Source organism: Oculina patagonica, chromosome 3, assembly GCF_052425735.1.
Source record: "Oculina patagonica isolate OP01 chromosome 3, crgOcupat, whole genome shotgun sequence".
NCBI classification, from domain to species: Eukaryota; Metazoa; Cnidaria; class Anthozoa; order Scleractinia; family Oculinidae; genus Oculina; species Oculina patagonica.
Genome location: NC_135760.1, coordinates 2,024,242 through 2,051,605, shown reverse-complemented (window position 1 = coordinate 2,051,605; position 27,364 = coordinate 2,024,242). Strand labels below are relative to the sequence as shown.

General features: G+C 39.3%; 2 protein-coding genes across 2 annotated transcripts; one reads left to right on the top strand and one right to left on the bottom strand.

Annotated features, from left to right (window-relative positions):
- On the bottom strand, positions 1-16,147 carry LOC144645935 (uncharacterized). The gene is given in 3 exon segments (XM_078505451.1): positions 1-3,058; positions 13,794-14,041; positions 14,044-16,147. Coding segments are annotated over 3 exon segments (4,602 nt in total). The 5' UTR covers positions 16,049-16,147; the 3' UTR covers positions 1-709.
- A 1,288-nt stretch (positions 16,148-17,435) lies between these two features.
- LOC144646092 (glutathione hydrolase 1 proenzyme-like) lies at positions 17,436-26,723 on the top strand. The gene is made up of 8 exons (XM_078505614.1): positions 17,436-17,540; positions 19,484-19,869; positions 20,412-20,607; positions 22,066-22,370; positions 22,895-23,034; positions 23,685-23,872; positions 24,734-24,974; positions 26,178-26,723. Exons 1-8 carry the CDS (start codon positions 17,515-17,517, stop codon positions 26,451-26,453), a joined length of 1,758 nt encoding a protein of 585 aa, XP_078361740.1. The 5' UTR covers positions 17,436-17,514; the 3' UTR covers positions 26,454-26,723.
- Positions 26,724-27,364: the final 641 nt, after the last annotated feature.

The window sequence follows — 27,364 nt, the reverse complement described above, 5'->3', positions numbered from 1 at the left end:
GAAAAAAGTGCTACAGTTTATTTACATTTTGTTTTCTTTTTAACCTTACAAGCAAGTGTCAGCTTTGTCAAGAAAATTGTCACACAGATTATTAAAAATGTCACGCAACATACAATATCTGCTTATTTACATCAGTTTCAAAACTAAAACGATTCTCGTGAAAGATGTTTACAGTCACTAAACTTACTTCAGTTACAAGTTACAGAGTCAATTCAGCATTTACATTTCTGAGACAAATAATCTAAATTATCAGTAGAAATAAGTCTAATAATAGTAGTTGTTGACAACTAATACCACCGTCACACAATTTATTTAAGTGGCAAAAAATATCCTACTATTTATTTACAACAAATTCAACAGTACAATGTCTGCCATGCCTTAGTAAACTTCAATATTCATTACAAGTAATCAGTCTACTGCTAGTGAGGTAATATAATGGCTTGGAGCCGTCTGACATTTAAATTTAAATTTAAACAATCTCAGTTTTCAGTTTTAACCCCATGGCACTTACAAAATATGTGCCACATGCAAAAACAGATAATAAAAGGAATGCCTATTATCCTGTAACTTACTATAAAATAATATGGCCTCACCATAATGGCCAAATACTTCAACATTTTGTTCTTATTTTAACTGATTGCATAATATATGTTGATAAATCAGGGAATTAATTTATTTATACTACGTCAAAGGAGGGTAAATAACATATCTACTCGAATATCTGGATCCGATTGTTCCAGACGTTAGTAACAACTATCCTACCATCACTAAGAACTGCTGTAAAGCGTGGATTATTAAACTCTCCTATCCCGCTCCCTTTTGATCCAAACTTTGTTACAAACTTTCCACTCAGTTCGAACACCTGAACCCTGTGATTCCATGAATCACAGACCATCAGGTGTCCTGCCTTGTTAACTGACAAGCAACGAGGTTTATTGAATTCCCCATCCCTCTCCCCCTCCTTTCCAAATTTGTACAGAAAATGCCCATTTGTATCAAACACCTTGATACAATGGTCATCCCTGTCTGACACTATAAGATATTTTTCATATTCAACACAGTGAATGGGTTTGTTAAAAGAGCCCTCTCTGCCAAATTTACGTAAAAACTGGCCACTAGGAGAAAAAATCTTGATTAGTTTGTTACCTGAATCAGCAACAATAATATTCCCATCACTATCAACAGATACACCAAAAGGATCCTCAAGCTGGTGATCAAGACTTCCTTGTTCACCAAACTGGTTCAGGTACTCACCCTGCTCACTAAAAACTTGGACTCGGTGGTTATCACTGTCTACTACTATAATATTCCCATTGTTATCAAAAGCTATCCCAGCAGGATAGTTAAATTCTCCCTGCTTATTACCCTTTCTACCGAACGATCTTAAGTGGGTCCCATCACTACTGAATACTGAAACCCTGTGGTTATCAGTCTCAGTCACAGTAATCTCATTTTGTTCGCTCACTGCCACTCCCCAATTGCAAAGGCCGTTTAGCATTCCAACAGCCGATCCTCTTTGCCCGAAAGAAAGCACAGGTCTGAACTGTCTGGGTTTCACCTGAACGGCGAAAGGGCTGCCACATGCATGTTCACTATTTACCTTGACTGAAACGTCGCATTTTTCGGTTTCTTTGGCAAAATAGCTGAACTTGTAGGTGCCATCCCTGTTATCTTGGACTCGCGCTTTCGTCGCACACTCACGGCCTTGTTGATTTGTGATTTGCACTGTTACTGAGTCACGCTCTTCGTAACATTGTTCTCCTTGAGCATTTCTTGTTGTCAAAATGAAGTGTGTTTCAAGTCCAGCAGTTGCTTCACTGATTCCTTTTCCTTCAGCACTTGATTGCTGCGCACAAGTCTTGCTGACAAAGGTTTTGAATGAACCGATTCCTTCAGCGTTTATTTTGTCCAATAATGTTTCGTTTTCTGCGAATATGAATCGACGAAGGCCTTCAAAGTCACGGTCGACTTGTTGTTCTTCATCGCTGACCTCTTCTTGAAAGATTACGTTTAATGACGACTTGCTATCTAAGCGTACAATCTCAGCGCTTGTGCTGCGTTTGAGAATTGTTTCAGTTTTTTCAATCCCTGTCTCGATCAGTTTGACTTGGTTGACCACCTCGCACTGTTGAGTTCGCAGACGCTCGACAGATTCTTTTACTTGGTTGTCAACTTCGTTCAATATTTCCTTCTTCTTCGCTTCAATAGCTGTAGTCAAACTTTCGGCAACCCTGTGTACGTTTCGTTTCACGGCAGCGGCTTGAGCTTCAATGTGATTGCAGTTTTCGTCAAGTTCAGTGATTTTGTTTCTCTTCAGTTGCGCTCTTTGCCTTTGCGATTCAATCGCAGATTGCACTTGTAACTTTCGTTCATTTGCAGCTTCTTCCAAGTGTATCTTGGCGTGACCTTCATGAATAGTTGCAACACAGGAATTGCAAACGGCGACTTCACAGTCCTTGCAGAAGAACTTTAGCTCTTCTTTTTTGTGGTGCTTCTGTTGGCAAAATGCTGGTCGCTTTAAAACGTCCTCGATGTCTTGATCTTCAAAGTCTTTCAGCGCCAACACCCCGTGCCCTGTATTAGTCCGGATTATGTTGTGCCCAGTGATACAAAAATCACACCAGAAAGAAGAACACTGGAAGCAGTACAAACTCTGTACGCTTTTCTTGTCGCAGTTTCCACATTTCACACCAGTTGTACTGCACTCTTTGATAGCCAACACATCCAGCAAACTGTTGATTCGAAAGTTGGTCGGCAAGTCATTCAGGTTTCCACTTGCGGGGAGTCTAATCTCTCTTCTGCATTCTGGGCATGTTATGATATCACGGCGGCCACTCGTTTGTAAAATCCCTTCCAAGCAGTGAAGACAAAAGCTGTGCAAACATGGAAGCTGTTTCGGATCAGTGAACGTGGTCATGCACACAGAACAGGATACTTCTTCATGAAGATTGTTTAGCAAGGTTTTAATATCCATGATTAAAAGCGGAAAACACAGGGTTTGGATTTGAAAATGCCTACGACAATGAAGTCTTGTGATCAGATACATGTATTTATCAGACTGATGCATTAACCAATCACGATAGACTAGTTGTGATCTATTGTTTGGCTTCTAAGAATTGTTTACAGACTTACCGCCAAGATTTCTGAGAATTGTGATCATAATAGCGTGACCAATGTCGCTACAAATATTGCGAAACTCAGTCATTCAATAGCCTCTTTGTATCCGTCTGCGTCTTTTATTCATCTCTTTCTCTCTTCGTCGTTCAGAACACCCCTCTGTAACAGACCTGGTGACACCTGATTTTCTACCAGGTTTTCAACCAAAATCGACCAGGGAAGTAAAAAATCCACCAGGTTGATTACTTACTTTTTGTATGCAATAAACTTAGCGGGGTAATCGTGCACAATTTTCCGCACCGATGTCGCCTAACGGCTGTAGATGACACCGTCGTTTTTTTCGCATTGTACGTAAACAACTGAAGTAATATACTCTTTGTATCGTGCTCTTAGACGGAGAAAAGTGGCAAAGGAAAAACAGAATCGAATAAAGGCATCGGACTTAATTTCTCTTATAACAAAGTCCTTTTAGGCTTTCGCGTTATACGGCAAACGGGCCGTTTTGCGATCCCCGAGCGTTCTTTGTATCGAACAGTGCATTACAGCCACTAGATCCGCAATGGGTCAAATTTAGCAAATCATCGTCACAATGAGCCAATGAGTATAATCATACTATTGACACTGTCAGTTTGCACTTGGACTTGAAGCAGTCGTGTTATATTCCTGAAATCCTCTGAAATTCTCGCCCGTTTTTGTCCATCAGAGATCATACACGGCACGCAATGCATGCAGAAGCGATGACGAATAGAAGAACAAATTCCGCCGACCGCCTTATGATATAAGGCGATGGACTGACGTTGTCGCCTTAAAATGATTCCTTTAGATGCATGTTACTTTTACAGTTCTTAGCAGGCCTGTAGGCAGGATTTTAAACGACGGTTCTTCAGAGCGCCAAAGATCTGAAAGATGCAACCGTGTGAATGCCGAAGATGTAAGCTACTACTGGGGGTCCAGGGGGCATGCCTCCCCGGGAAATTTTGAAAATTAGACAGGCCGAAATCACATTTTGTGCGTTTTGAAGGGAGTTTCATAGGCAACTAGGCAGCTTAAAGTAAACTTAAAAAACACGATTATTTCTAGTCCTTTTCAGTTAAAATCAAAGCTCCTTATTTTTGGAAGGGGAACGCGCTTCACCAGACAACCAACCTTGCGCTTGACGGATTACACCACCAAAACATACATTTACGACTTAAATTCCTAAACCGCGTGTTGAAGGATATTCAGACAGATATTCGATATGTTTCAAAAACAAATTGGGAGAACGTTTCGCGGGATCATTTTCTCGACTCCCGAGTCCCTAGTTTGAACGTCTCTCAAGCCCTGCTAATCTGACTACAAGTTTAAGAGTGTGTCCATAAGAGGACCAGGCAACAGGTCATACAGCTCATATCACCGATTTCGCCCAAACTAAGCATAAATGCTGGGTGTGGTGAGCTATTTACTGTGACAAAACATCAGCTTAAAATATTTTATTCCCTTCAAGTTATGGCACCTTTTGCAAAAATGGCCATTTTTCACTAATTTATGCATATTTAATTAGCTGACTTTGATTGACCAGTTCCACAAGAAAAAAAGACTTCTGAAAATAAAATTCACTGCATTATATTCTGTGGTTATTAGGCTTTAAGTACAATAATTCACTTCAACCGTCTGATTTGATTTCTTCTCCTCAAACGGTCTTTTGGAAGGTACACATTTCGTACTGTTGGAAATAGCCTTTAACTAGTGCCCAATATCTCCCATGAGCAACAACTTATATACATTATTCTTACATGGGTAATGAAATCCATCTCTAAACTTCACAAAAATGCCACAAAATGTCTGGGGACTTCAATATTATATTAGTATTGAGGAACTAAACACACGTGACTTAACGATTTCTTGCTATTTCATCAAAATTCACCGAAACACAGAAGCCATTTATTTTCCTCAATTTGGCATAAAATCGGTACGAAATAGCTAATCAAGCATAAATCTATAGGTAACAATCAAAATATTGGCGAAGAAAAGGCAGTTAGGACATTTTTCGGAGCGTTTTCAGAGCCGATATAATTCGGCAATGTTGTGATAGCAAATGTAAAAATAGCAGCGAAAGATTTTCTTCAAAAGCTCGCTCAATTCAACATTAAGGCACATCAAAGTTGAGAAACAAGAAAGTAATACTACATACATGCCACTTATCGACACACAGATGCTTTCTTTTGAAGGATTTGTTCTTCCTCGCTGCACTTCGATCCTTCGATCGATCTCAATTGACATGTACTGTTGCTTTGAGGCGCGATGAACTTAGCCAATACATCGTGGTTCATTCTTCGTGAAAGGTGTAAACAGGTTGTCAATAAAGTCATTCAAAGAGCTGTTCAAAGTTCACGGAAGGACACTTCTCTCAGCCAGTTTGAATGAAATAAATTTAACTGGAAAATAAACAGCCGCCATGTTGTATTTCTACCTTTGAGCCTGCCGTTTCAGTCAGCGGTACGGCCGTTCACTGGGGCAAGTACGTAGTGTAGTCATCATATAGTTGTTTGACTAAATCCTATATAGGGATATTCATAGAGGGGATACATAGCCTAGCCCTACACAGCTATACACACCTATACATAGCTTAACACAGCTATACACACGCGTGTTCATTTGCTTTTCCTCCGTAAATGTTTGTTTTCGTTGGAATAAGTAGCGGATGGCGTTATCTACCCTCTGAACAACCGGGGCTTGATCTTAGCCTTATAAGTAGTGTGCGTTTCTTGTAAAAGTGAGAATTTTTTTCAACTTCTCCATTGAATTTTTTTGATAAATAGTTGATGAGAAATACACTGGATGCAGTGTAATGTATGCCATGCAATCGGTTTTGATGCTCTGAAATTGAGCTCTGAAATGTCGGAAACCATTAAATGATCAGAGCAAGTTTTTTCCATCTTATATCAGGTTAAAACTAGTATGTTTATTGTCTTTTTTTTGTTGTTTCTGTCTTTTTGGGAGGTGGGGGAGGGGGTGAATATGGACATTCGAAGAAATGGCGGTCAGGTTGTCAGCCTGGCCTGTGTACATCTATTCCCTCTGTTCAAATCGTCTATATTATATTACACTTTGGCAGCTAGGAGACTGAATTTGTCCCCACTCTCTTTTTCGGGATCCCACAAATTTCTCCATCTGTCCATTTGCCGATAAACGTCATTACTGCAGTTTTGTTTTAGAAAAGGGCATTTATGGGGACAAATTTTTCCTCCTGAATGCCCACATTGCAAGTGACGAATTGCGGCTTCAAATGATAATTTTCTTTATCACCGACTCGATTTAAGTGGCTATGTGAGTTACAAAGACGCGAATGCAGACTTTTTTAAAGAGCTTAAACCCCGCATTAACACTAAACAAATTTATTGCAAGACTAGGACTACGCAAGACGGCAAAACTTATTAGCTAATGTTTCAACCAGCACAGGTAGTCTTCTGTCTTCTTTGAGGTCAACGCGAGGGAAACCCGTTTTATTTTTTGTTGTTTTCTCTCTCTACATTCACACCTTTATAGATATATGTATATATTTGCTGCGCCATATAGACTGCGTCGCTAAAGGCATTTCGTACGTGAATACTTTGTTCAGTTCAGCACAGACGCTCCCCCAACTAAAGCACTTGCGCAAGAAAGACCACCTGCTACGATTACAAAACCTACCTCGCTATCCACCGGATAGTGATTTATCCCGTGGTAAACGTTATTCTCCAATTTTGCTGAGTTATTCATTTTTTCCCATTTATGCCCCGGGGGTAGGGGAATTTGGTCAAAAAATGTAATCGTTATGCGCGGTATTAATCACTATTTCCGCCAGGGGGGGGGAATTTGAGCAAGCAATAAAAAATACAAATGTCTGGAAAGTAACTGGGAGACGTTGACATTTTGATTTGTTTAACTGTGTAGCGTCTTTTATGCTAAAAATAATTGTTTATGTTCCAAAATGACGCTAAATGGCGGTATAAAACTGCTCCGACGTTTCGGCAATACTGCCTTCTTCAGGGTGCCACCCCAAAAAAGGCAGTATTGCCGAGACGTCGGAGCAGTTTATTACCGCCATTTAGCGTCATTTTGAAACATTAACAATTATTTTGATTTGGTTGCCGTGCATGCCGACCGTTGAACATAAAAATCAAGAACTCTGTTTCGGTGAAAGTCAAATGGAACAGAATTTTTTCTGGAAAATCTCTTCGGAAATTGACGGAACGTCAGAAATTTTCTTACCATTTGTAAGGTTTCCCAGTTCTAGTCTCCCATCCTTCGGAAAGAAATAACAGGAAACTGAGCTACAAATGGTAAGCGACATCTATTTCGGTTAGTTTGCTAATTTTGGAAAGAAACCTTTCAATTCCAACCGGTTCTCTCCAACAAATGGTAAGCACCCTAGAGTTTGTTCAGCATCACATTGCGGTAAACACGTCAAGCTGTAGCGGAGGAAATAGTTTTCCCTACGACAATTTGAAAATATTCTCATTTTCATCACAAACGCATCCAACGAACACTCGCAGAGGAAAAGCAAATGATCGCGCGTGTGGTCACGCGTGATGGACGCGTGATGCCCAGTGAACGACCGTACCGCTGACTGAAACCGCAGGCTCAAAGGTAGAAATTCAACATGGCGGCTGTTTATTTTCCAGTTAAATTTTTTTCATGCAAACTGGCTGAGAAAAGTGTCCTTCCGTGAACTTTGAACAGCTCTTTGAATGACTTTATTGACAACCTGTTTACACCTTTCACGAAGAAGGAACCACGATGTATTGGCTAAGTTCATCGCGCCTCAAAGCAACAGTACATGTCAATTGAGATCGATCGAAGGATCGAAGTGCAGCGAGGAAGAACAAATTCTTCAAAAGAAAGCATCTGTGTGTCGATAAGTGGCATGTATGTAGTATTACTTTCTTGTTTCTTAACTTTGATGTGCCTAAATGTTGAATTGAGCGAGCTTTTGAAGAAAATCTTTCGCTGCTATTTTTACATTTGCTATCACAACATTGCTGAATTATATCGGCTCTTAAAACGCTCCGAAAAATGTCCTAACTGCCTTTTCTTCGCCAATATTTTGATTGTTATCTATAGATTTATGCTTGATTAGCTATTTCGTACCGATTTTATGCCAAATTGAGGCAAATAAATGGCTTCTGTGTTTCGGTGAATTTTGATGAAATAGCAAGAAATCGTTAAGTCACGTGTGTTTAGTTCCTCAATACTAATAAAATATTGAAGTCCCCAGACATTTTGTGGCATTTTTGTGAAGTTTAGAGATGGATTTCATTACCCATGGAAGAATAATGTATATAAGTTGTTGCTCATGGGAGATATTGGGCACTAGTTAAAGGCTATTTCCAACAGTACGAAATGTGTACCTTCCAAAAGACCGTTTGAGGAGAAGAAATCAAATCAGACGGTTGAAGTGAATTATTGTACTTAAAGCCTAATAACCACAGAATATAGTGCAGTGAATTTTATTTTCAGAAGTCTTTTTTTCTTGTGGAACTGGTCAATCAAAGTCAGCTAATTAAATATGCATAAATTAGTGAAAAATGGCCATTTTTGCAAAAGGTGCCATAACTTGAAGGGAATGAAATATTTTAAGCTGATGTTTTGTCACAGTAAATAGCTCACCATACCCAACATTTATGCTAAGTTTGGGCGAAATCGGTGATATGAGCTGTATCACCTGTTACCTGGTTCTGCCCTGTTCTCTCACGGGCACACTCTTAATTACTTTTCCAGAAGGTAAATGACATAAATATTTATTATCAAAAGAGCCTAGCTAGCACCAAGAGACAGATCCAGAGGTTGTCTTGCACGGGCGCGCCTAAATTTAAACGGTCATTTACAAAAATGCCGGCCCTTATTCGTTGATCCATTTTCAGTAGGTTATAGCATAAAGACGTCAAAATAGAAAACCGTTTGCTTATATCTTTTACAGGTCGAATAAATTGTCTCTTTTTTTCGGATTAAGCGAGCAATTACAAATACGTTTTAACCCGGGGTAGTCAATCGATAAAAATTGATATCGGAAAATCAATCGATAAATCGATATCTATCGATAAATTGATTTTAAACGATATCGATTGTATCGGTCAATCGATAAAAATCGATACTCACAAGCCGACAAAGTGTTAATTTTATCGATTTTATCGGATTCGTCGATCGCTATCGGAATCGATAAAAATCATCCTGTTTCCGCTGAGAGAGCGTTTGAACTCTACTGACTCGCAGCGAAGAAAAATGACCTCTATCTAGACACTTCCTAGACCACAAATACATAATGCTTCCATAAAAAAATGGAACCCTCAGAAAGAAGTCAGAAGCAAATAAGGTCGAAAGACCGAATTAAAACATACAACGGCAAATGAGCAAATGTCACGAACGCAGGACCGTCGTGTAGGCCTGTCGCGTAACCTTTATTTTTTTACTATCTAAAGTGAATTTCAAATTCAACACACGCTAAGTATTACTAAAAGTTTGTAGAAAAGATGTATGAAGTAGTTTTTACCGATAAACGAACAGGGAAGTTGTAAAAGTGTTTCTGCGAGCTTTTTAATATCTTTTGGTGTTTTTCATTCTAAAAATGGTACGATAATTTAGTTTCGATAAAATCGATAGCCCTCATTGAAAAATCGATAATTATCGATTACCCACAACGAAATCTTTTATCGATTTTTATCGATTGTTATCGAATGTTATCGATTATCGATATTATCGATTGACTACCCCGGGGTTTTAATGACTGCAGTCATCGGCATCAATAGTTTCATGCAGGCGAAAGTTACACAAAGTAATATTAAGACAGTACTTACAATTTGAGGCAGCTTAATTAAAATTTACCGTCATACGCCACTTGAATGATCTTGAATGTACTTGAATAACTTGCGTATTTTCTACATCACATTGTGCCGGCGGGCTGCAAAGTTTAACACGATATTTTTTACATCAAACGCCTCTCAAACTGCTCAAGGCTACTAAATCGACGGAAAAAGGCCGTTTAATACTCACCAAGAATTATTTCGGTCAAGCTGATTATCCTCTGCGTAGTTATTCGATAAAACGCTGTAGAAAGCCGGGTCAAAAATACTTCCACACATTTGTTTTGGGCCGCGCGCGCTGTTCAAATCGCTCTGAATCATTCACAAGCTCGTATTACATACAGAAAAGGAAACAGATCTGTTTTGTCTCTTCAGTGATGTGCTTGACAACGGAACAAGCGACAAAAACCAAAAAAGTTAACAATTACCTTTTGCTATATTTACATCAAGTTATAGTCAATTATTAAATTATCTTTTTGCCGCGCGTCGTTTTCTTCTGTTTATTAAAGCCAGCAGAAAGATTTTGGTTGATTTTTCCTCACCAGGTAAACAAAATTCTTCACCAGGGAGAAATAAAATTGACCAGGGATTTTTCAGATATTCACCAGGGACCAGGGAGGTCAAATTTCCACCAGGGAGGGCAAAATAACCCACCAGGTCGGGTTTCACCAGGTCTGTTACAGAGGGGTGTTTCAGAGGTCAACCACTTCTTTAAGATCCTACCAAAGAGAGATTTGACATGTAGCAAAACATGTGAAGACCAGCAAGGAGTGTTTAAAAACAGGAATTAAAATTCAAAGAATGACAAATTTCTCCAGATAATTTCACCGGTAAACAGGCTAAGGACATGGCGATCGCCATAACAATTACATATAGCTAGTACATCCCAGATTGACCGGTTTACTGAAGAACACCAAAGCAAGAGCAACCGACATAGCAAATAACCCTAGGGGGAGGGGGATCGGGCCAGTATTTTAACCAAGTTTCCAGGAAACGGGCAATGCGTCGTTCGAAGCTCAATTTAATTTTATTAACAGTTTCAACTGGTGCAGAAATATGGCCGCCGTCACAAGCAGGAAACGGTAAGTGTTACATGTAAATATGCTCAACTTTTACAATACCTCAAATGATGTGGAGCAGATAATCAGGAATTATATACCGATCAAAGATTGTCATCGTTTAGTAGTGCGTTACACATGATCAGAACTCAAGCTATAGACCATGATTCTTGTGATCAAATGCAAAGCTAGCTGATGGAAGAACATAAGAATATTCAAACCGAAAATTATGCTGCAAAATGTTCGCGCTGGTGGCCATTATCATTTTACGGTAGATTAGTTTGGTTCGACTTGTTTAGTTCAAGTCTTATGTTTACAGTAAAAGAACGGACTCGGTAGATTTCTGGGAAACGAACCGTGTTTAAAAGCGACAATACCCTATAATTCTCAGTATATTTGAAGTTAGTTTAAAGTAATTTAAATTTTCGTTCTGTGTCCCTGTTTAATCTGCAGTCAGTTTTAATGAGGTTGCACGGTGTTTTGCTATCTTCAGCCAGATGCACAAGTTTATTTAAATAAGCGCCCGTTTAGGCGTTTACCTGATGACACTTTATTTTAAAATTGAGTCAATATTGCATGTAATCCACATAGCTGCAAGTATTTCTTTCTTAAAAAGAGCTGTACTTTAATATGCTCTGCAGTCTTTGTTTACAATTTTGTGTTGCTTCACAATGAATTCTATCGATCATGTTTTGCATATTAATATTACTGTAGGTCACGGTCTATTTCAACAATATTTCATTTACCCGAGGTAACACTCCACTTCACATTTCAGCACAGTGCTATATTTCTTTATCAGTTGATGATATAACAACGAGTTCAAACGAATGCTCAGTCCTTAGTGAATATTTTATGGTCATCTTCGTGGCATAATAAGTTACCATAGCAACAATATAACTTGTTTTAACACCTTTAATTTTAGCTTTTTACTTGCCGACCTCACTTCTTATTATAATCAAGTTGTGGTCAACATATTCTAAAGGTCCAACGTTTTGCAAAGTTAAATAGCAAAATATGCAAAAGGGGTTCAGAGCAACCTTAAATTTTTTCCAAATTTGTATAGAAAATGCCCATTTGTATCAAACACCTTGATACAATTGTCTCCCCTGTCTGACACAATAAGATATTTTTCATATTCAACACAGTGATAGGGAAAGGTGAAAGAGCCATCTCCGCCAATTTTACTTAAAAACCGGCCACTAGGGGAAAAGATCTTAATCAGTTGGTCGCCTGCGTCAGCAACAAAAATATTCCCGTTTTCGTCAACAAATAAACCATAAGGACACTGAAGCTGGTGATCAAGACTTCCTTGTTCACCAAACTGGTTCAGGTACTCACCCTGCTCATACCAAAATTTCAGCCTCCAACGTGCGTTATAACCCTACAAAATCTTGCCCAAAACGCGACAACTGAACGCTGCCATTTTGGAGCTGGTAATGTATGTGTGACGTAAAAGAGCTCAGCCTGAAGTTTGGCGGGAAAATTTTAATAGTCGAAACTCCTTGTTTTTTTGTATTTTCTTGAAGCTCTGTTTGAGAAAAATGGAGATGCACAAACAGGCATTTTGACAACAAAAGCCACTACGAAGAAACAAAGAGTTTCGAGTATTTAAATTTTCCTGCCAAACTTCAGTCTGAGCTCTTTGACGTCACGCATACATTACCAGCTCCAAGATGGCGGCGTCCAGTTGTCGAGTTTTGGGAAAGATTTCTTAGGGTTATAGCACACGTTGGAGGCTAAAATTTTAGTAAATAATATATCTTTGTATAAACATTTTATTGCCGTAAAGAAAATAAATGGCCATTCTGGAGTGAACTTCTCCTTTAAACATAGTCGTCTTGAAAAATTCTTTGAAAATTGATTTCAAGTGAGTTTGTTCTTTACTGAACATTTATTTCCATCTTAGCTATATGTTCATTAAAAACTGGTTAACACGATGTCACTATTTTTTGTAAAATTTCGGAAAATCGATAAAATTAGTATGTTGTTTCAGAATCGTTCAGTTAGACAGTCAATTAAATCAATCATCATTTATACTCCTCCCGATATGATCAAGATTAAATATCACAAGTTTGAGAAAAAAATAGTTAAAGTTTATTCACATTTCTTTTTCTTTTCAATAACAAGCGTGTGTAAGCTTTGACTAGAAAATTGTCACACAAATTATTAATGTCACGCAACATACAACAACTTTTTATTGAGTACATCAATTCCCAAACTTAAATGATATTTGTGTTAAATGTAGTTACACTAAACTTAGTTCAGCTGCAAGTGACAGAGTGGAGTCAGCATTTCTTAAAATAAATGATCTAAGTTACCCATACTAATTAGTCTAATAACAGTCGATGTTGACAACTTATATCACGGTCACACAATTTCCTTGTGTGACAAAACATATCCCACTATTTGTTTACAACACATTTAACGATACAAAGCCTAAATTTCAATTTTACTTACAAGTAATCAATCCTACATGTACTGCAGGTAATGTAATATAATGGTTTTGAACCCCTGGCATTTAAATTAAAAAAATCTTGGTTTGCATGTCTTAACCCCCATGAAACTTTCAAAATATATGCCATATATATGCGAACACAGATGATGGTAACGATGGTACGATACCTACGCATTTGATTTGTTAGCTATTTTACATGTGATTGTCACTATATATTAAAATGACATAGATAAAAATGCTTACAAGTTGACTAATAATAAAAAATTATATTCTAAAGTTAACTGATGGCAAATAAATCAGGAAATTGATTCATGTTATGTTATAGGACAGTAAATATCATATCTACCAAAAAATCTGAATCCGATTGTTAAACAAGTCAGTCACAACTATCCTACCATCACTAAGAACTGCTGTAGAGCGTGGGTACTTAAACTCTCCTATCCCCCTCCCCTTTGTTCCAAACTTTGTTACAAACTTTCCACTCAGTTCGAATACCTGAACCCTGTGATTGCTTGTATCACAGACCATCAGGTGTCCTGCTTTGTTAACTGACAAGCAATCAGGTGAATTTAACTCCCCATCCCCCTCCCCCCCTTTCCCAATTTGTACAGAAAATGCCCATTTGTATCAAACACCTTGATACAATCCTCATCCCTGTCTGACACTATAAGATATTTCTCATATTCGACACAGTGAATGGGAAAGGCGAAAGAGCCCTCTCCGCCAATTTTACGTAAAAACTGGCCACTAGGGGAAAAGATCTTGATTAGTTTATTATTTGAATCAGCAACAATAATATTCCCATCACTGTCAACAGATACACCAAAAGGATCCTTAAGCTGGCGATCAAGACTTCCTTGTTCACCAAACTGGTTCAGGTACTCACCCTGCTCACTAAAAACTTGGACTCGGTGGTTATCACGGTCTACTACTATAATATTCCCATTGTTATCAAAAGCTATTCCGGCAGGATAGTTAAATTCTCCCTGCTTATTACCCTCTTTACCGAACGATCTTAAGTGGGTTCCATCACTACTGAATACTGAAACCCTGTGGTTACCAGTCTCGGTCACAGCAATGTCATTACGTTCGCTCACTGCTACTCCCCAAGGGCCGTTTAGCATTCCAACACCCGATCGTCTTTGTCCGAAAGAAAGCACAGGTCTGAACTGTCTCGGTTTCACCTGAACGGCGAAAGGGCTGCCACATACATGCTCACTATTTACCTTCACTGACACGTCGCATTTTCCGGTCTCTTTGGCAAAATAGCTGAACTTGTAGGTACCATCCCTGTTATCTTGGACTCGCGCTGTCGTCGAATAGTCATGGCCTTGTTGATTTCTGATTTGCACTGTTACCGAGTCACGCTCTTCGTAACATTGTTCTCCTTGAGCATTTCTTGTGTTCAAAATGAAGTGTGTTTCAAGTCCAACAGTCGCCTCACTGATTCCTTTTCCTTCAGCACTTGATTGATGTGCACTAGTCTTGTGGACAAAGGTTTTGAATGAGCCGATTCCTTCAGCGTTTATTTTGTCCAATAATGTTTCATTTTCTACGAAGGTGAATCGACGAAGGCCTTCAAAGTCACGGTCGACTTGTTTTTCTTCATCGCTGACCTCTTCTTGAAAGATTGCGTTTAATGACGACTTGTTATCCAAGCGAACAATCTCAGCGCTTGTGCTGCGTTTGAGAAGAGTTTCAGTTTTTTCAATCCCTGTCTCGATCAGTTTGACTTGGTTGTCCACCTCGCACTGTTGAGTTCGCAGACGCTCTACAGATTCTTTTACTTGGTTGTCAACTTCGTTCAATATTTCCTTCTTCTTCGCTTCGATAGCTGCAGTCAAACTTTCAGCAACCCTGTGTACGTTTCGTTTCACAGCAGCGGCTTCAGCTTCAATGTGAGAGCAGTTTTCGTCAAGTTTAGTGATTTTGTTTCTCTTCTCTTGTGCTTTTTTCTTCTGAGTCTCAATCATAGATTTCGTTTTTAACTTTCGTTCGTTTGCAGCTTTTTCCAGAAGCATCTTAGCGTGACCTTCGTGATCTGTCAAGGCACAAGCGTTGCAAATGGCAACTTCACAGATCTTACAGAAGAATTCAAGCTCTTTCTTTTCATGGCCTGGGGCTGGACAAAATGCTGGTCGCTTTAAAACGTTCTCGATGTCTTCATCTTCGAAGTCTTTTAGTGCCAACACCCTGTGCCCGGTATTAGTCCGGATTATGTTGTGCCCAGTGATGCAAAAATCACACCAGAAAGAACTACACTGGAAGCAGTACAAACTCTGTGCGCTTTTCTTGTCGCAGTTTCCACATTTCACACCAGTTGTACTGCACTCTTTGATAGCCAACACATCCAGTAAACTGTTGATTCGAAAGTTGGTCGGCAAGTCGTTCAGGTTTCCACTTGCAGGGACTCTAATTTCTCTCCTGCATTCTGGGCAATTGATGATATCACGGCGGCCACTCGTTCGTAGAATACCTTCCAAGCAGTGAAGGCAAAAGCTGTGCAAACATGGCAGTTGTTTCGGTTCCGTAAACGTGGTCATGCACACAGAACAGGATACTTCTTCATGAAGGTTGTCTAGCAAGGTTTTTATATCCATGATTAAAAGCGAAAAACAGAGGGTTTGGATTTGAAAACGCCTTCGAGAATGAAGTCTTGTGATCAGATACTGTATTTATCAAACTGATAGCATTAACCAATCACGATAGGTTTTGATCTGTTGTCTGACTTCTAAGAATTGTTTACAGACTGACCGCCAAGATTTCTAAGAATCTTGATCATAATAGCGTGACCTATGTAGCTACAAAGATTGCGAAACTTAAGGTCGCGCAGGATCCTTGAGATCATTATGTATGTATTTATTTAAAGAGTAGGCACGAACTGCGACGACTGAAGCCGACAACAAACGAAATATTCATGACAATGTTTTTCTTAAAGTTCTTTGTACAAGTAATTACACGGTATTGTTCTCAGCTTTGCGTACCGTGCGCTGACTCAAAGCGAATTATCATAATTAGATTCACTGCTGCGAATGTAGCACACGTCGGTTGTCAACATTGACTCGGAAGGTCTTCGGAAGCGGAAAATCCTGCAATTTTGTGTCTAAGTTTTCTTCGCCGATATAGAATTTCAGGAGTTGATTCGCGAGGAACATGAACTTGGCGCACCCTATTGTGTTATGACAAGAGCGAATTTTGAAATTTCGTTCTCAGAATGAAGATAGCACGTTTCAAAGTTCAGATTTCACATTTTTACTCTCTTAGAAGCAGATAACTTCTAGCAGTTTTTGAAATCGAAAATTTCGTTCTTGTCATAACACAAAAGAGGTTATGATTCATTACTAGGTTATATAATCATTTAACTCGGTGCGCTGTAGTAGCCGAAAACTTGGACACAAAATCGCATTATCTGCAGTTAAACTTTTAAGAACCTGTAACATTACAGTAAACGGTCATCTCTCAGTAAAAGGACAATCCTGATGTAATTTCATCATCCCTTAATATCCTTGAAAATTTTTAGAGAAATCGATGTTCAAAATGTAGCGAATTGAAGCTTTACAAGATAGCACTCCGTCAAGAAATTTGGCTAATGAATTTATTAATGAGCAAGGGTCCTGCGCGACCTTAAAGACATTCAATAGCCTCTCTGACAGTCTGTCTGCGTCTTTTATTAATCACTTTCATTCTTCGTCGTACAAAGGTCAACCACTTCTTTCCGGTCCTTGCTTTTCAAAGAGAGATCAGACATGTAGCAAGACCAGCAAGGAGTGTTTTAAAACAAGAATTAAAGTTCAAAGAATTACAAATTTCTCTAGATAATTTCACCGGTAAGAAAGGCCAAGAACATGGCGAGCGCCATAACAATTACTTCTAGCTAGTACATCCCAGATTGGCCGGTTTAAACTAAAGAGCACCAAAGCAAGAGCAACCGACATAGCAAATAACCCTAGGGGAGGGGGCTTGGGTGTGTATTTTAACCAAGTTTCCGAGAAACGGGCTAGCTTAGCGTCGCTCAAAGTCGAGCTCAATTTCTTAACAGTTTCACAGTTTCAACTGGTGCTGAAAGATGGCAGCCGTCACAAGCAAGAAACGGTAAGTGCTATGTTGTTCTCTCCCTCTCACTCATTTTAATATGCTCAAATTTTACAATACCTCAAATGATATGGAGCTGATAATCAGGAATTATAAATCGATCAAAGATTGTCATCGTTTATAGTAGAGCGTTACACATGATCAGATCTCACGCTATAGACCATGATTCTTGTGATCAAATGCAAAGCTAGCTAAGATTCAGGGTTGATCTCAGACTAATGGAATAACATAAGCTAGAATATTCAAATCGAAAATTATGCTGCAATATGTTCGGATCTGCTGGTGGCCATTATCATTTCACGGTAGATTAGTTTGGTTCGACTCGTTTATAGTTCAAATCTTTATATGTTTACAGTAGAAGAAGAGACAAATGGACTCTGCTGATTTCTGAGAAACGTACCGTGTTTAAAAGCGACAATACCCTATAATTCTCAGTATATTTGGAGTTAGTTTAAAGTAATTTCAATTTTCGTTCTGTGTCCCTGTTGAATCTGCAGTCAGTTTTAATGAGGTTGCCCGGTGTTTTGCTATCTTCAGTCAGATGCACAAGTTTAATAAAATAAGCGCCCGTTTAGGCGTTTGACATTTTATTTTAAAATTGAGTTAATTTTTGCATGTAATCCACATAGCTGCAAGTATTTCTTTCTTAAAAAGAGCTGTACTTTAATATGCTCTGCAGACTTTGTTTACAATTTTGTCGTGGCTTCACGATGAACTCTATCAATCATGTTTTGCATATTGATATTACTGTAGGTCACGGTCCATTTCAACAATATTTTCATTGACCCAAGGTAACACTCCACTTCACATTTCAGCATAGAGCTACCTTCCTTTATCAGTTGATGATATAACAACGAGATCAAACGAATGCCTCATCCTTAGTGAATATTTTATGGTCATCTTCATGACATAATAAGTTACCATAGCAACAATATAACTTGTTTTAACACCTTTAATTTTAGCTTTTTACTTGCCGACCTCACTTCTTATTATAATCAAGTTGTGGTCAACATATTCTAAAGGTCCAACGTTTTGCAAAGTTAAATAGCAATATGCAAAAGGGGTTCAGAGCAACCTTAAATTTTTGACAATTTTAGATGGTTATTATTCTTGGCTTGCAACCATGTGACAAGGCGGCCGGCCGTGTTATTGTACAAAACAATAAAAAAATATATATATTTCGCCGATAAAAAGTTAAAAAATAATAATTAAGGTAAAAGCTGTTAAAATTGATGCTAAACGTTTTCGATCTGTTCGATCATCATCAGAGTGATGATGATCGAACAGATCGAAAACGTTTAGCATCAATTTTAACAGCTTTTACCTTAAGTTTTATTATTTAATAAAAAAATGTTTTTGCGGAATTTGCACGATAAAAGAGTTCAGTTTCCAACAAAGGGAAACGCTTTGTTCTTGTCCAGCAGCATGGCTGCCGTGACGTCAAGCTTCAACCCAGCGATGGCCTTTTCTCCTGAATGTAAATGTAGTTTTATCACCAACATTATGGTTTAAACGTTATTCCAGAGAGTATTCCCACCAGATTTAACCTTTTCTCTGTCCTCTTACTACCTCTGTTAATTTTCTTTCCTAGTAAACTTTAATTTTTAAAAAATCGATCAAAAGTGGGCATCAGTGAATTTTGGGTGTGGCATCTCGCTCGCCTCCCGTTTGTTTAGCCTGTTACAGGTTAGTTTGGAAGCAGTGCAAAAAACGGGATTAGCGTAAAGAAAAATGGCAAAGGTCCACACCCCTTCCTCCTTATTTTTCGTTCGCCGATTTTCGCGCTGTTCCCCAACAAACTTAATGCCTGGAACTGGCTGCCGTTCGTTAAGATCGCATTCCCTGCAGGATGAAAAAGAATATATTGCTGGAAGAGGACGTACAATAGCTGAGCACTGCTTAAAATCTCTATAGTAAAACCACCCTAATGTTTCTTTTTTCAGACTGATTATCATTATTGCTGTAGTAGTTCTGGTGCTTGTGGTTTTGGGGGTAACCGCTGGACTCCTCTATTATTTTCTGACAAAAGACTCTGATCAATCATCTGGTGGACCTTACAAAAGAGAGGCCGTTGCCACGGATACACCACAGTGCTCAGAAATTGGCAAGGACACCCTTAACGCCAACGGCTCGGCCGTGGATGCTGCCATCGCCGCCATGTTCTGCTTGGGTGTTATAAGTATGCATTCGTCTGGGATAGGAGGTGGTGGGGTTATGCTGGTGTACAATCGAAGTCTTCAGGAAGCCAGTGTCATTGACTTCAGAGAAACCGCCCCAGCACAAGCACACAGAGATATGTTCAAAGGCAACGAGAGCAAAGCCAAAATAGGTATTGAATTGAATATCATAAGGACCATAAGGGTAATTAAATTCTCTCTGGTCGCAGGATGGCCGACTGGTCTGACCACTAATCTTGACAGATTGAAATGTCTCGGATATAAATCCTCCATTTTCTTGGCAAACTGGAGTAGGGCGCCATTTTGATCGCGTGCACAATGTCTTGTGGGAGACTGGGGACCATCTCCCCCCCCCCCCCCCACCCCTTATGTGACGACTCGTCTACAGGAGCAGTTCTTTTTGTGTGTGATAACTTCTTTTTGTCACAAAAGCTAACACGCCCGACCAGCTTCTCAGCATATACAGCTTATTCGAGAAAGGTTGTCGGAAAAAAGCACAAAAAGGCACGCGACAAGACCGAATAACACTGCTTTGGACGCTTTTAAAAAGTATCATATGTCAATTTAGTTGTACGACTAAACGCATGCATTTTCATATATTACCATGTCCAAACATTGAATATATGATTATTTAAATTACTTAGTACCCCAGCTGATTACAGCAAATAACAACAAGATGTTCCTATATTCTAAGGTGGTCTGTCCATTGCGGTCCCCGGTGAGGTGCGCGGTCAGTACGAAGCTTGGAAACGACACGGTTGGTTGCCATGGAAACGGCTTGTTCAACCTGCCATCGATTTGGCCAGAAACGGATTTGAAATAACTCAGGCTGTGGCTGACGTCCTGACGAAAGAAATGGAGAAGTACATCAGAAATGATCCAGGATTGAGGTTAGTTTTTACGGTATGTACAAACTTAAAGGAGCAATGTCATGATATTTTAAGTCATTTGATTACTTTCAATTTGATGGAAACCTCAAAATAATAGTTTGCTAACATAAAAATACAGTCGAAGCTCTCTGAACGGACACTCTCGTAAGCGGACAGCTCTACTTACGACCGCCTTGTTGCAAACCCCGTTTTAACTCCCATACAAACACTGTATTTTTACATTCTCGTAAGCGGACATTCCCGTAAGCGGCCGCGGACACTTTCAGAGATTACGATTTGGCCTTTTTCTTTGTTTTTAAGCTCCCGTAAGCGGACAAACCCCCCCCCCCCCCCCAAATCCTATTTACAACCTCTTTATCTTATTTTTATCAATGAACTTCACAACACCGTTCGTCACAATGATTTTACAGTAATTACAGTACCATATTTCAGTGCTTGTTTTTTCGTCATCCACGTCCGTCCGGTTATTATTAGCTGGGCAAGCTCCCTTAGGCGGCCATTTATCCCTTACACCTCTAGTGGCCGCTAACGAGAACCATTCTCGTAAGCGGCCAGCTCCAGTTACAGACACTGTTTTCGCGTCCCGAGGGTGTCCGCTTACGAGAGCTTCGACTGTAGCAACAAAGGAGTTAAAAAAACGCGAAAATAAACAAGGATCGTGTCGACTGACGAAGATTAAGACTGATTACGAATGACGGTCTTGAAAAAAAATGCTAAGTTTTTTTCAAGATACGTTGTACATGACTTAGCCCTTAAAATCTGACAACAAACTGTTGAAGTTAATACAAACGAGATACAAGCAAGCCATACGAAAGCAAGAACAAACAGGCTCGGATTGAAACACGATATTCACGAGATTCGAGAGGCGCTTTATAGATTTAGTGCTACCATGACTCAGCAAACGTGCCACAGAAAAGAATGAAACTCCACGATCCATCAAAATTACTTCCAATCTAATTTTACTCCTTGACCATAAATGTAAGGTTGTTGATGATTTATTTTAATTTTTCGCTGCATATAAGGCATCTGATGCGATTTTAATATTTTCTGATGGAAACTTAGTTTCAAATGAAACAAGCCGGAATGTCTTAGTTCAGTGTTCAAAAAGTGCTTAATAGTGGCAAATAGTTTTTGAGAAACAGAGAGACGTTTCGGGAAAACCCCTTCATCAGTCTCAAATTTGAGACTAATTTGAAAGCCAAATTGAAAGCCAAAGTGCTTCACAGCAACAATTAAACCACAAAAATAAAACCACATTTAAATGCCTTTTCAGTGCCTGCTATGAACAGCACCATGACGCCAAAGTCTACATGTAACCTTCAAAGAAAATTTCACGGGGGAGTACCTTAAGTAATTAAGGGTCTTTCTCGTACCTCACTCTCTTTAGGTAAGGTACAAGAAAGCTTAATTTGTTCGTCAAAAATAAGTTGTTTCGGCTTTTTATTTTCATTATTTCAGCGAACTGCTACTTGATAAGAATGGCAAGCTTCGTAAAAAGGGCGACAAAATTAAGAACGAAAAATATGCAAAGACCCTGGAACGAGTGCAAAAAGATCCTCAATCGTTTTACAGTGGGGAGCTGGCCAGTGATATCGCGAACGACATAAGAAGAGTCAAGGGGATCGTAACTTTGGATGATCTGAGAAATTACAAGTCGATCAGCAGAAAGCCATATGAAGGTGAACTGTCGGGTATGAAAATGTACCTCACCCCACCCCCGACAAGCGGCTCTGTATTGGCCCTCATCTTGAACATCCTTAAAGGTAAGAAAGACTCTACCTCTCTGGAACCTCTAGTTCAATTCGCCCTTTATATTTTTTCCGAGGGCTAAGGGTATTATAATGACCTGCTATTTATTGTCTTAAGAACGAATGCAGTAACTCGTTCCAAGAGGTAGTGGGCGACCCTGGCTGAACGGCAATGCAAGTGGTCTCAAGTAGTCGTGAACTTGCGTACAGATTTGCGTTGGTTTACCAAACGGTAAAAAACTTGTGTCAGCTTGCGTGCAAATTTGATCTCTACAACGTGAACGCAAGTCAACGCAAGTACATGGTCGTCTACTTGCCTCTCCGTTTGGCCAGGAGGTTGCTGTTATCTCTAAAATACCTAGATCCCGTTTGACTCAATGCAGCCAGAACAATAATATCCAATTGTTTCTTTTTTGTTTTGGAACGAAGAAGTTTAGAACAAGAAACAGATTCTGTGGTTCGCCTGTCAGAAATTTCAATAGCCTTAGATTTTTTCCAAAATATTCAAGTTCATTTATGTCGAGTATATCATTTTTCAGGATACAATATGACGTCATCTGACCGTGATGACGTGGATTCCTCAGTGCTGACGTATCACCGTATCATTGAATCTTTCAAGTACAGTTATGCATGGCGCAGTCGACTTGGAGATCCAGCATTTAATTCAACTATAGACAAGGTTAGTGAAAGAAACACGGGTGACGGTTGTTGTCCTAAATGCTTTCCCTTTTGGTTGACATATCAATATGATTTGTTCCTACTTAACTATTCAGAGTTGGCCAGAAACCTGAAATATATGTACCAGTATACCAAAGATTTCCCCTCAAAATCATGCAAAAATACCAACATTTGGAAAAACAAAGTATACTTTATCCCAGTAAAGGGCCCAATATTCTGGTAAAACTTCTGTATACCGTAAACCTAACTGAGAACCCTGGCCGACCCTGGCTATTTGATTGCGAGCTTGAGGTTTTATCGGTATACATTGACGAGGGAAAAAATTCCGAGTCACATCGTTAAAAACCGAGAGCGAGCAGTTTAATTGTTTCAGGATAAATTAGTGGCTGATTTTTTAAACATGGAAGCAACTAAAAAAATGACTCCGTATTGATGGTTTGTTCAATATTTTCCGATCGTAAGCAAAAACCGCACCCTCGTTTCAGGGGCCTTCTGTCGATCAATAGTAGGTTTCCATATAGCCAATCAGATGGCGACTTTGCCAATAGTCAGCCACTGTGGAAAAGTAATAGGAACCCGTCTTTCAGCCAATCAGAGAACGCATTTGTAATAAGGATATTTTTAAATAAACGCACTGATTTTTCATCCTAGGTTGCTATGAAGATGTTAGACCAAAAAACAGGTGACTGGTTACGTCACAAAATACTGGATAACATCACCTTCAGTAACGTGTCGCATTACGCAGATACATTCTCGGACGCTGATTTCGGCACTACACACGTGGCTGTTTTGGCGCCAAACGGTGACGCAGTTTCCGTGACAACCACAATTAATATGAGGTTGGTTTAAGCCTTCCTTGTTGGTAAAATTCCCTTTATTGTCGTTTGACGGATAAAATATTTGACCTTTTGATAGCTGTCGAGACATTCTGCCAATTGTTTTTCTCAGTTTTACTTACGTAAGCTTAGCAAAAAAAAAAAAACTCTAAACTATTTCTTTTCACGCCATAAAACCTGGATTTTGTTTCTTAATCGAAGGCTTTGTGTCTAAGAGCATGCGCAAAACACCTTCATAACTAACTTAACGATAACGATTTTTTTTTGTTTCAAAATCTACCTTTTTAACGAAAAATGTTCCGTAACATTCTGCTTGGCCCTCAGTTAATGGAACTTTGTTATTTTAGCTAGGGAACTAGTGATATTTTGGGCAAGTCTTTGTAGGAGGGCACCTTAATTTTTTTTTTCTGCCAGACGAATCTAGCGACTCTCAAAATTCCGTTGCAAGATCGATTTTGATTGGTTTTAAAAATAATAAAAATGGCCGAAAGTAAAACATCAAGAAGTTCGTTAAGTTATGTTTTTGCAAGCTAGACATGCGCAATTCAACCGCAAGTCCGATATTAATTCTCGGACTTCCAATCAGAACTTTCGACCTCTGGTCAAGGGGAGCGAAGACTCTGGGTACAAGGTTGCAGCAAGCTCAGCATTGCTGAAATAAGATAAGGTTATAACGTCAGTATGACGTCATCATGTACGTCGTGTTGCTAAGCAACTTCTCTGACGAAAAATAGCAGACTCCATAAATTTTTGTTGACGATTCTGCACAAAATGAAATAGGTTTGGAGCACGGCAAATTTAACTGACATTTGAATTAAAAAATAATTAGCATTTTTTTTCATTCTTACCACTGTGTCTTGGCAGATTTGGAGCCAAATATCGATCTACTGTAACAGGAATCATCTACAACGATGAGATGGCAGATTTTGACATTCCTGAGCACAATATTGTGGATGGGATTTCTCCATCTCCTTTTAATTTTCCCCAATCAGGAAAGCGACCTTTCTCGTCCATTTCTCCCGCCATTTTGATCAACGATGACGGCAAAGTGCAGCTTGTTATTGGCGCCTCTGGCGGGAAAAGAATAACCACGGCAGTGTCACTGGTATGTACAATGGCATTAAATGTAGAGCCTATGACTGAGGGTTATTCCACTTTAAATCCACACCCCCTCTCCTTTCTCTTGACGAGTATAGTCAAAATTTACCCGCAACGAAAAAAGACCAAAGTGCTGACATGATGCCCCACTCAGAAAAAACAGATTTTTCTTAACCCCATCATAAAAAGCCAACTTTTTCCCTATCCCCTGAATATTTGAAAGATCAAAGAATGCTGACGGAGCTACCCCCTCAGAAATGACTTTCAAAACCCATTCAGAAAAACTGGTTGGGGGGGGGGAGGTGGTTATAAAATGGAATGGCTCTGATGCAAATTCCTTTTGGCACAAATATGATTATTTTGCCTAGGTTATTAGCCCAACCGGCCGGGAGCGAAGAGAGGCGGCTGTATTCGCAGGCTACTAGGTAATGAGCCCTGGGTTTAATTATGGTCCTAAGGTTTTTCAGCCTGGACGAGGAAAAGGGAGTGCTTATATTACAAAGGGGGCATTTCTTTTCTTGCTTTATGAATTTTCTATAAATTTTTGAATTTAAAAATGGCGTTTTTAGTGCCTCTACAAGTTTAAAAATTGACAAGACATTTACCGAGACCTTGATTATTCCGGATATCACAAATACCGAGTCTAATAATTGTTGTATTATTTATTGATTTAAAGAAATTAACGACAAATTATTTAACACTTGTGCTAATCCTTTTTGCCGTCCCTCTCCTGAATGTTTTTTCCGCTCAGTGTTCGTGGAACAATTCGTTCGCAACTTTTGACGATCTTTTTGTTGAAGAAGCGAATCGACAAGCTATGTTTTTTACTTCGCTGTGTGCACTCACCGCACGTAAACTTAAAATTGCTCTGAAAATCATGCATTGCGCGCCCAGCCTACAGATTATTCACTAATCTGCCAGCAGATAAGTGAGTAATCTGTAAGTTGCGCTGATTCCCAGAATTAGCTGTAGGCTCTAAGCCAATGCGAAAACAGACAAGAGATAAAAGACTTCAAAAGAATACCAAAAATTGAGCTTAAAATATTTCAGCGGCGGGTGAGCATCTTCTTAGTCAGCACCACGTGAAGATACGCTTTGTATGGCGTCATTAAGTGTACCTAAATTCGTTTTTCGTCCGCTGCTCAAGGGGACCAAAGACACTGAGTACGAAATCAAATTCAGCGGATAACAGTTTTGTTTACATGCGCAGGTGTTAATGAACAAGCTGTGGTTTGGTCAGTCCTTGTCTGACGCAGTAAACGAGCCTCGTCTGCATACCCAACTGGTGCCCGATCAGGATGTAACCTATGAAACGCAGAAGAAATATCGCATTTCAGACAAAATAGTTGAAGGTTTGGAAAAACTGGGCCACGTCGTGACCGGCAGTAAATTTTTTGCCGTGGTGCAGGCAGTATATCGAGATCCCGGGAAGGGAATATACGCCAAGTCAGACCCGAGGAAGCATGGAGCGCCCGCGGGACAATAGAACTTTTGTCCCGAAAACATGCGAAAGACGATTGGTATTATAAGTTGTGAAGTACCACGACATGGTAAAATCAAGATAAGGTTGGAGTTTCTCTTTTCTAATACGGTCATCATCGAAAAGTCTTCTTATACCCTCCCCCAGAGGATCATATTTAAGACGGTTTGAGAGCCCGCAAGCATAACATCACAGAAGAATCTGACTTTGCCGCTTTACAGGCGATAGTAACAGATCAGGATGAGGCGATCTATGGGAAAAGTGACCCGAGGAAATACAGATTCTAAATAACAATGTCGGAGATCCTATCTGATCTCAATTTAAAAAAACTGGCGTAGAACATTTGTCAGTCTTATTTGTCCCATGGTGAAGTTTCGGAAGGAATATTTCTTCCCTGCAAGAGATTTTAGGCTACATTTCACGGGAAAACCGTGAAATGATCATCAATAGAGAGGGGCCTGAAGATGTAAAACGGGACCTGGGATTTGGGTAGCCTGAGAGGATTTGAGAATTGTAAACGAGAAACAGTGGAACTTTCACTAGGATTTGGGAAAATTAAAAAAACCAATAGGTTGGGAAATAGGATTTGAGTAAAATTTGGGCTGGGTAATTGGATTTATAACTCCCCCCCCCTCCCCCTCTCCGCTTCTCTCAGGACCCCAATAGGTTATTAATTAATTAATTCTATCGAATCAAATGTTATTTTAGAATGGCCCAGTTATCATTTAAACTCCTCCCCTCATGACCAAGATTTAATATTACAAAAGGTTAGAGAAAACCGTTCTACAGTTTTTGTACAGTTTATTTCTACCTTGTCAACCTTACAAGCGTGTGTCAGCTTTTCTCAAAAAATTGTCACAAATAATTAATGTCGCGCAACATACAAAACTGCTTATTTTCATTAAATTGACAATTTA

What these genes read in the sequence shown, in the direction of transcription:
- LOC144646092 (XM_078505614.1), top strand. Translation starts at nt 17,515, where the DNA reads ATGGCAGCCGTCACAAGCAAGAAACG. An exon ending in CATCTTGAACATCCTTAAAG is followed by an intron (nt 22,371 to 22,894) that starts GTAAGAAAGACT and finishes ATCATTTTTCAG; the next exon opens with GATACAATATGACGTCATCT. An exon ending in ACAACCACAATTAATATGAG is followed by an intron (nt 23,873 to 24,733) that starts GTTGGTTTAAGC and finishes GTGTCTTGGCAG; the next exon opens with ATTTGGAGCCAAATATCGAT.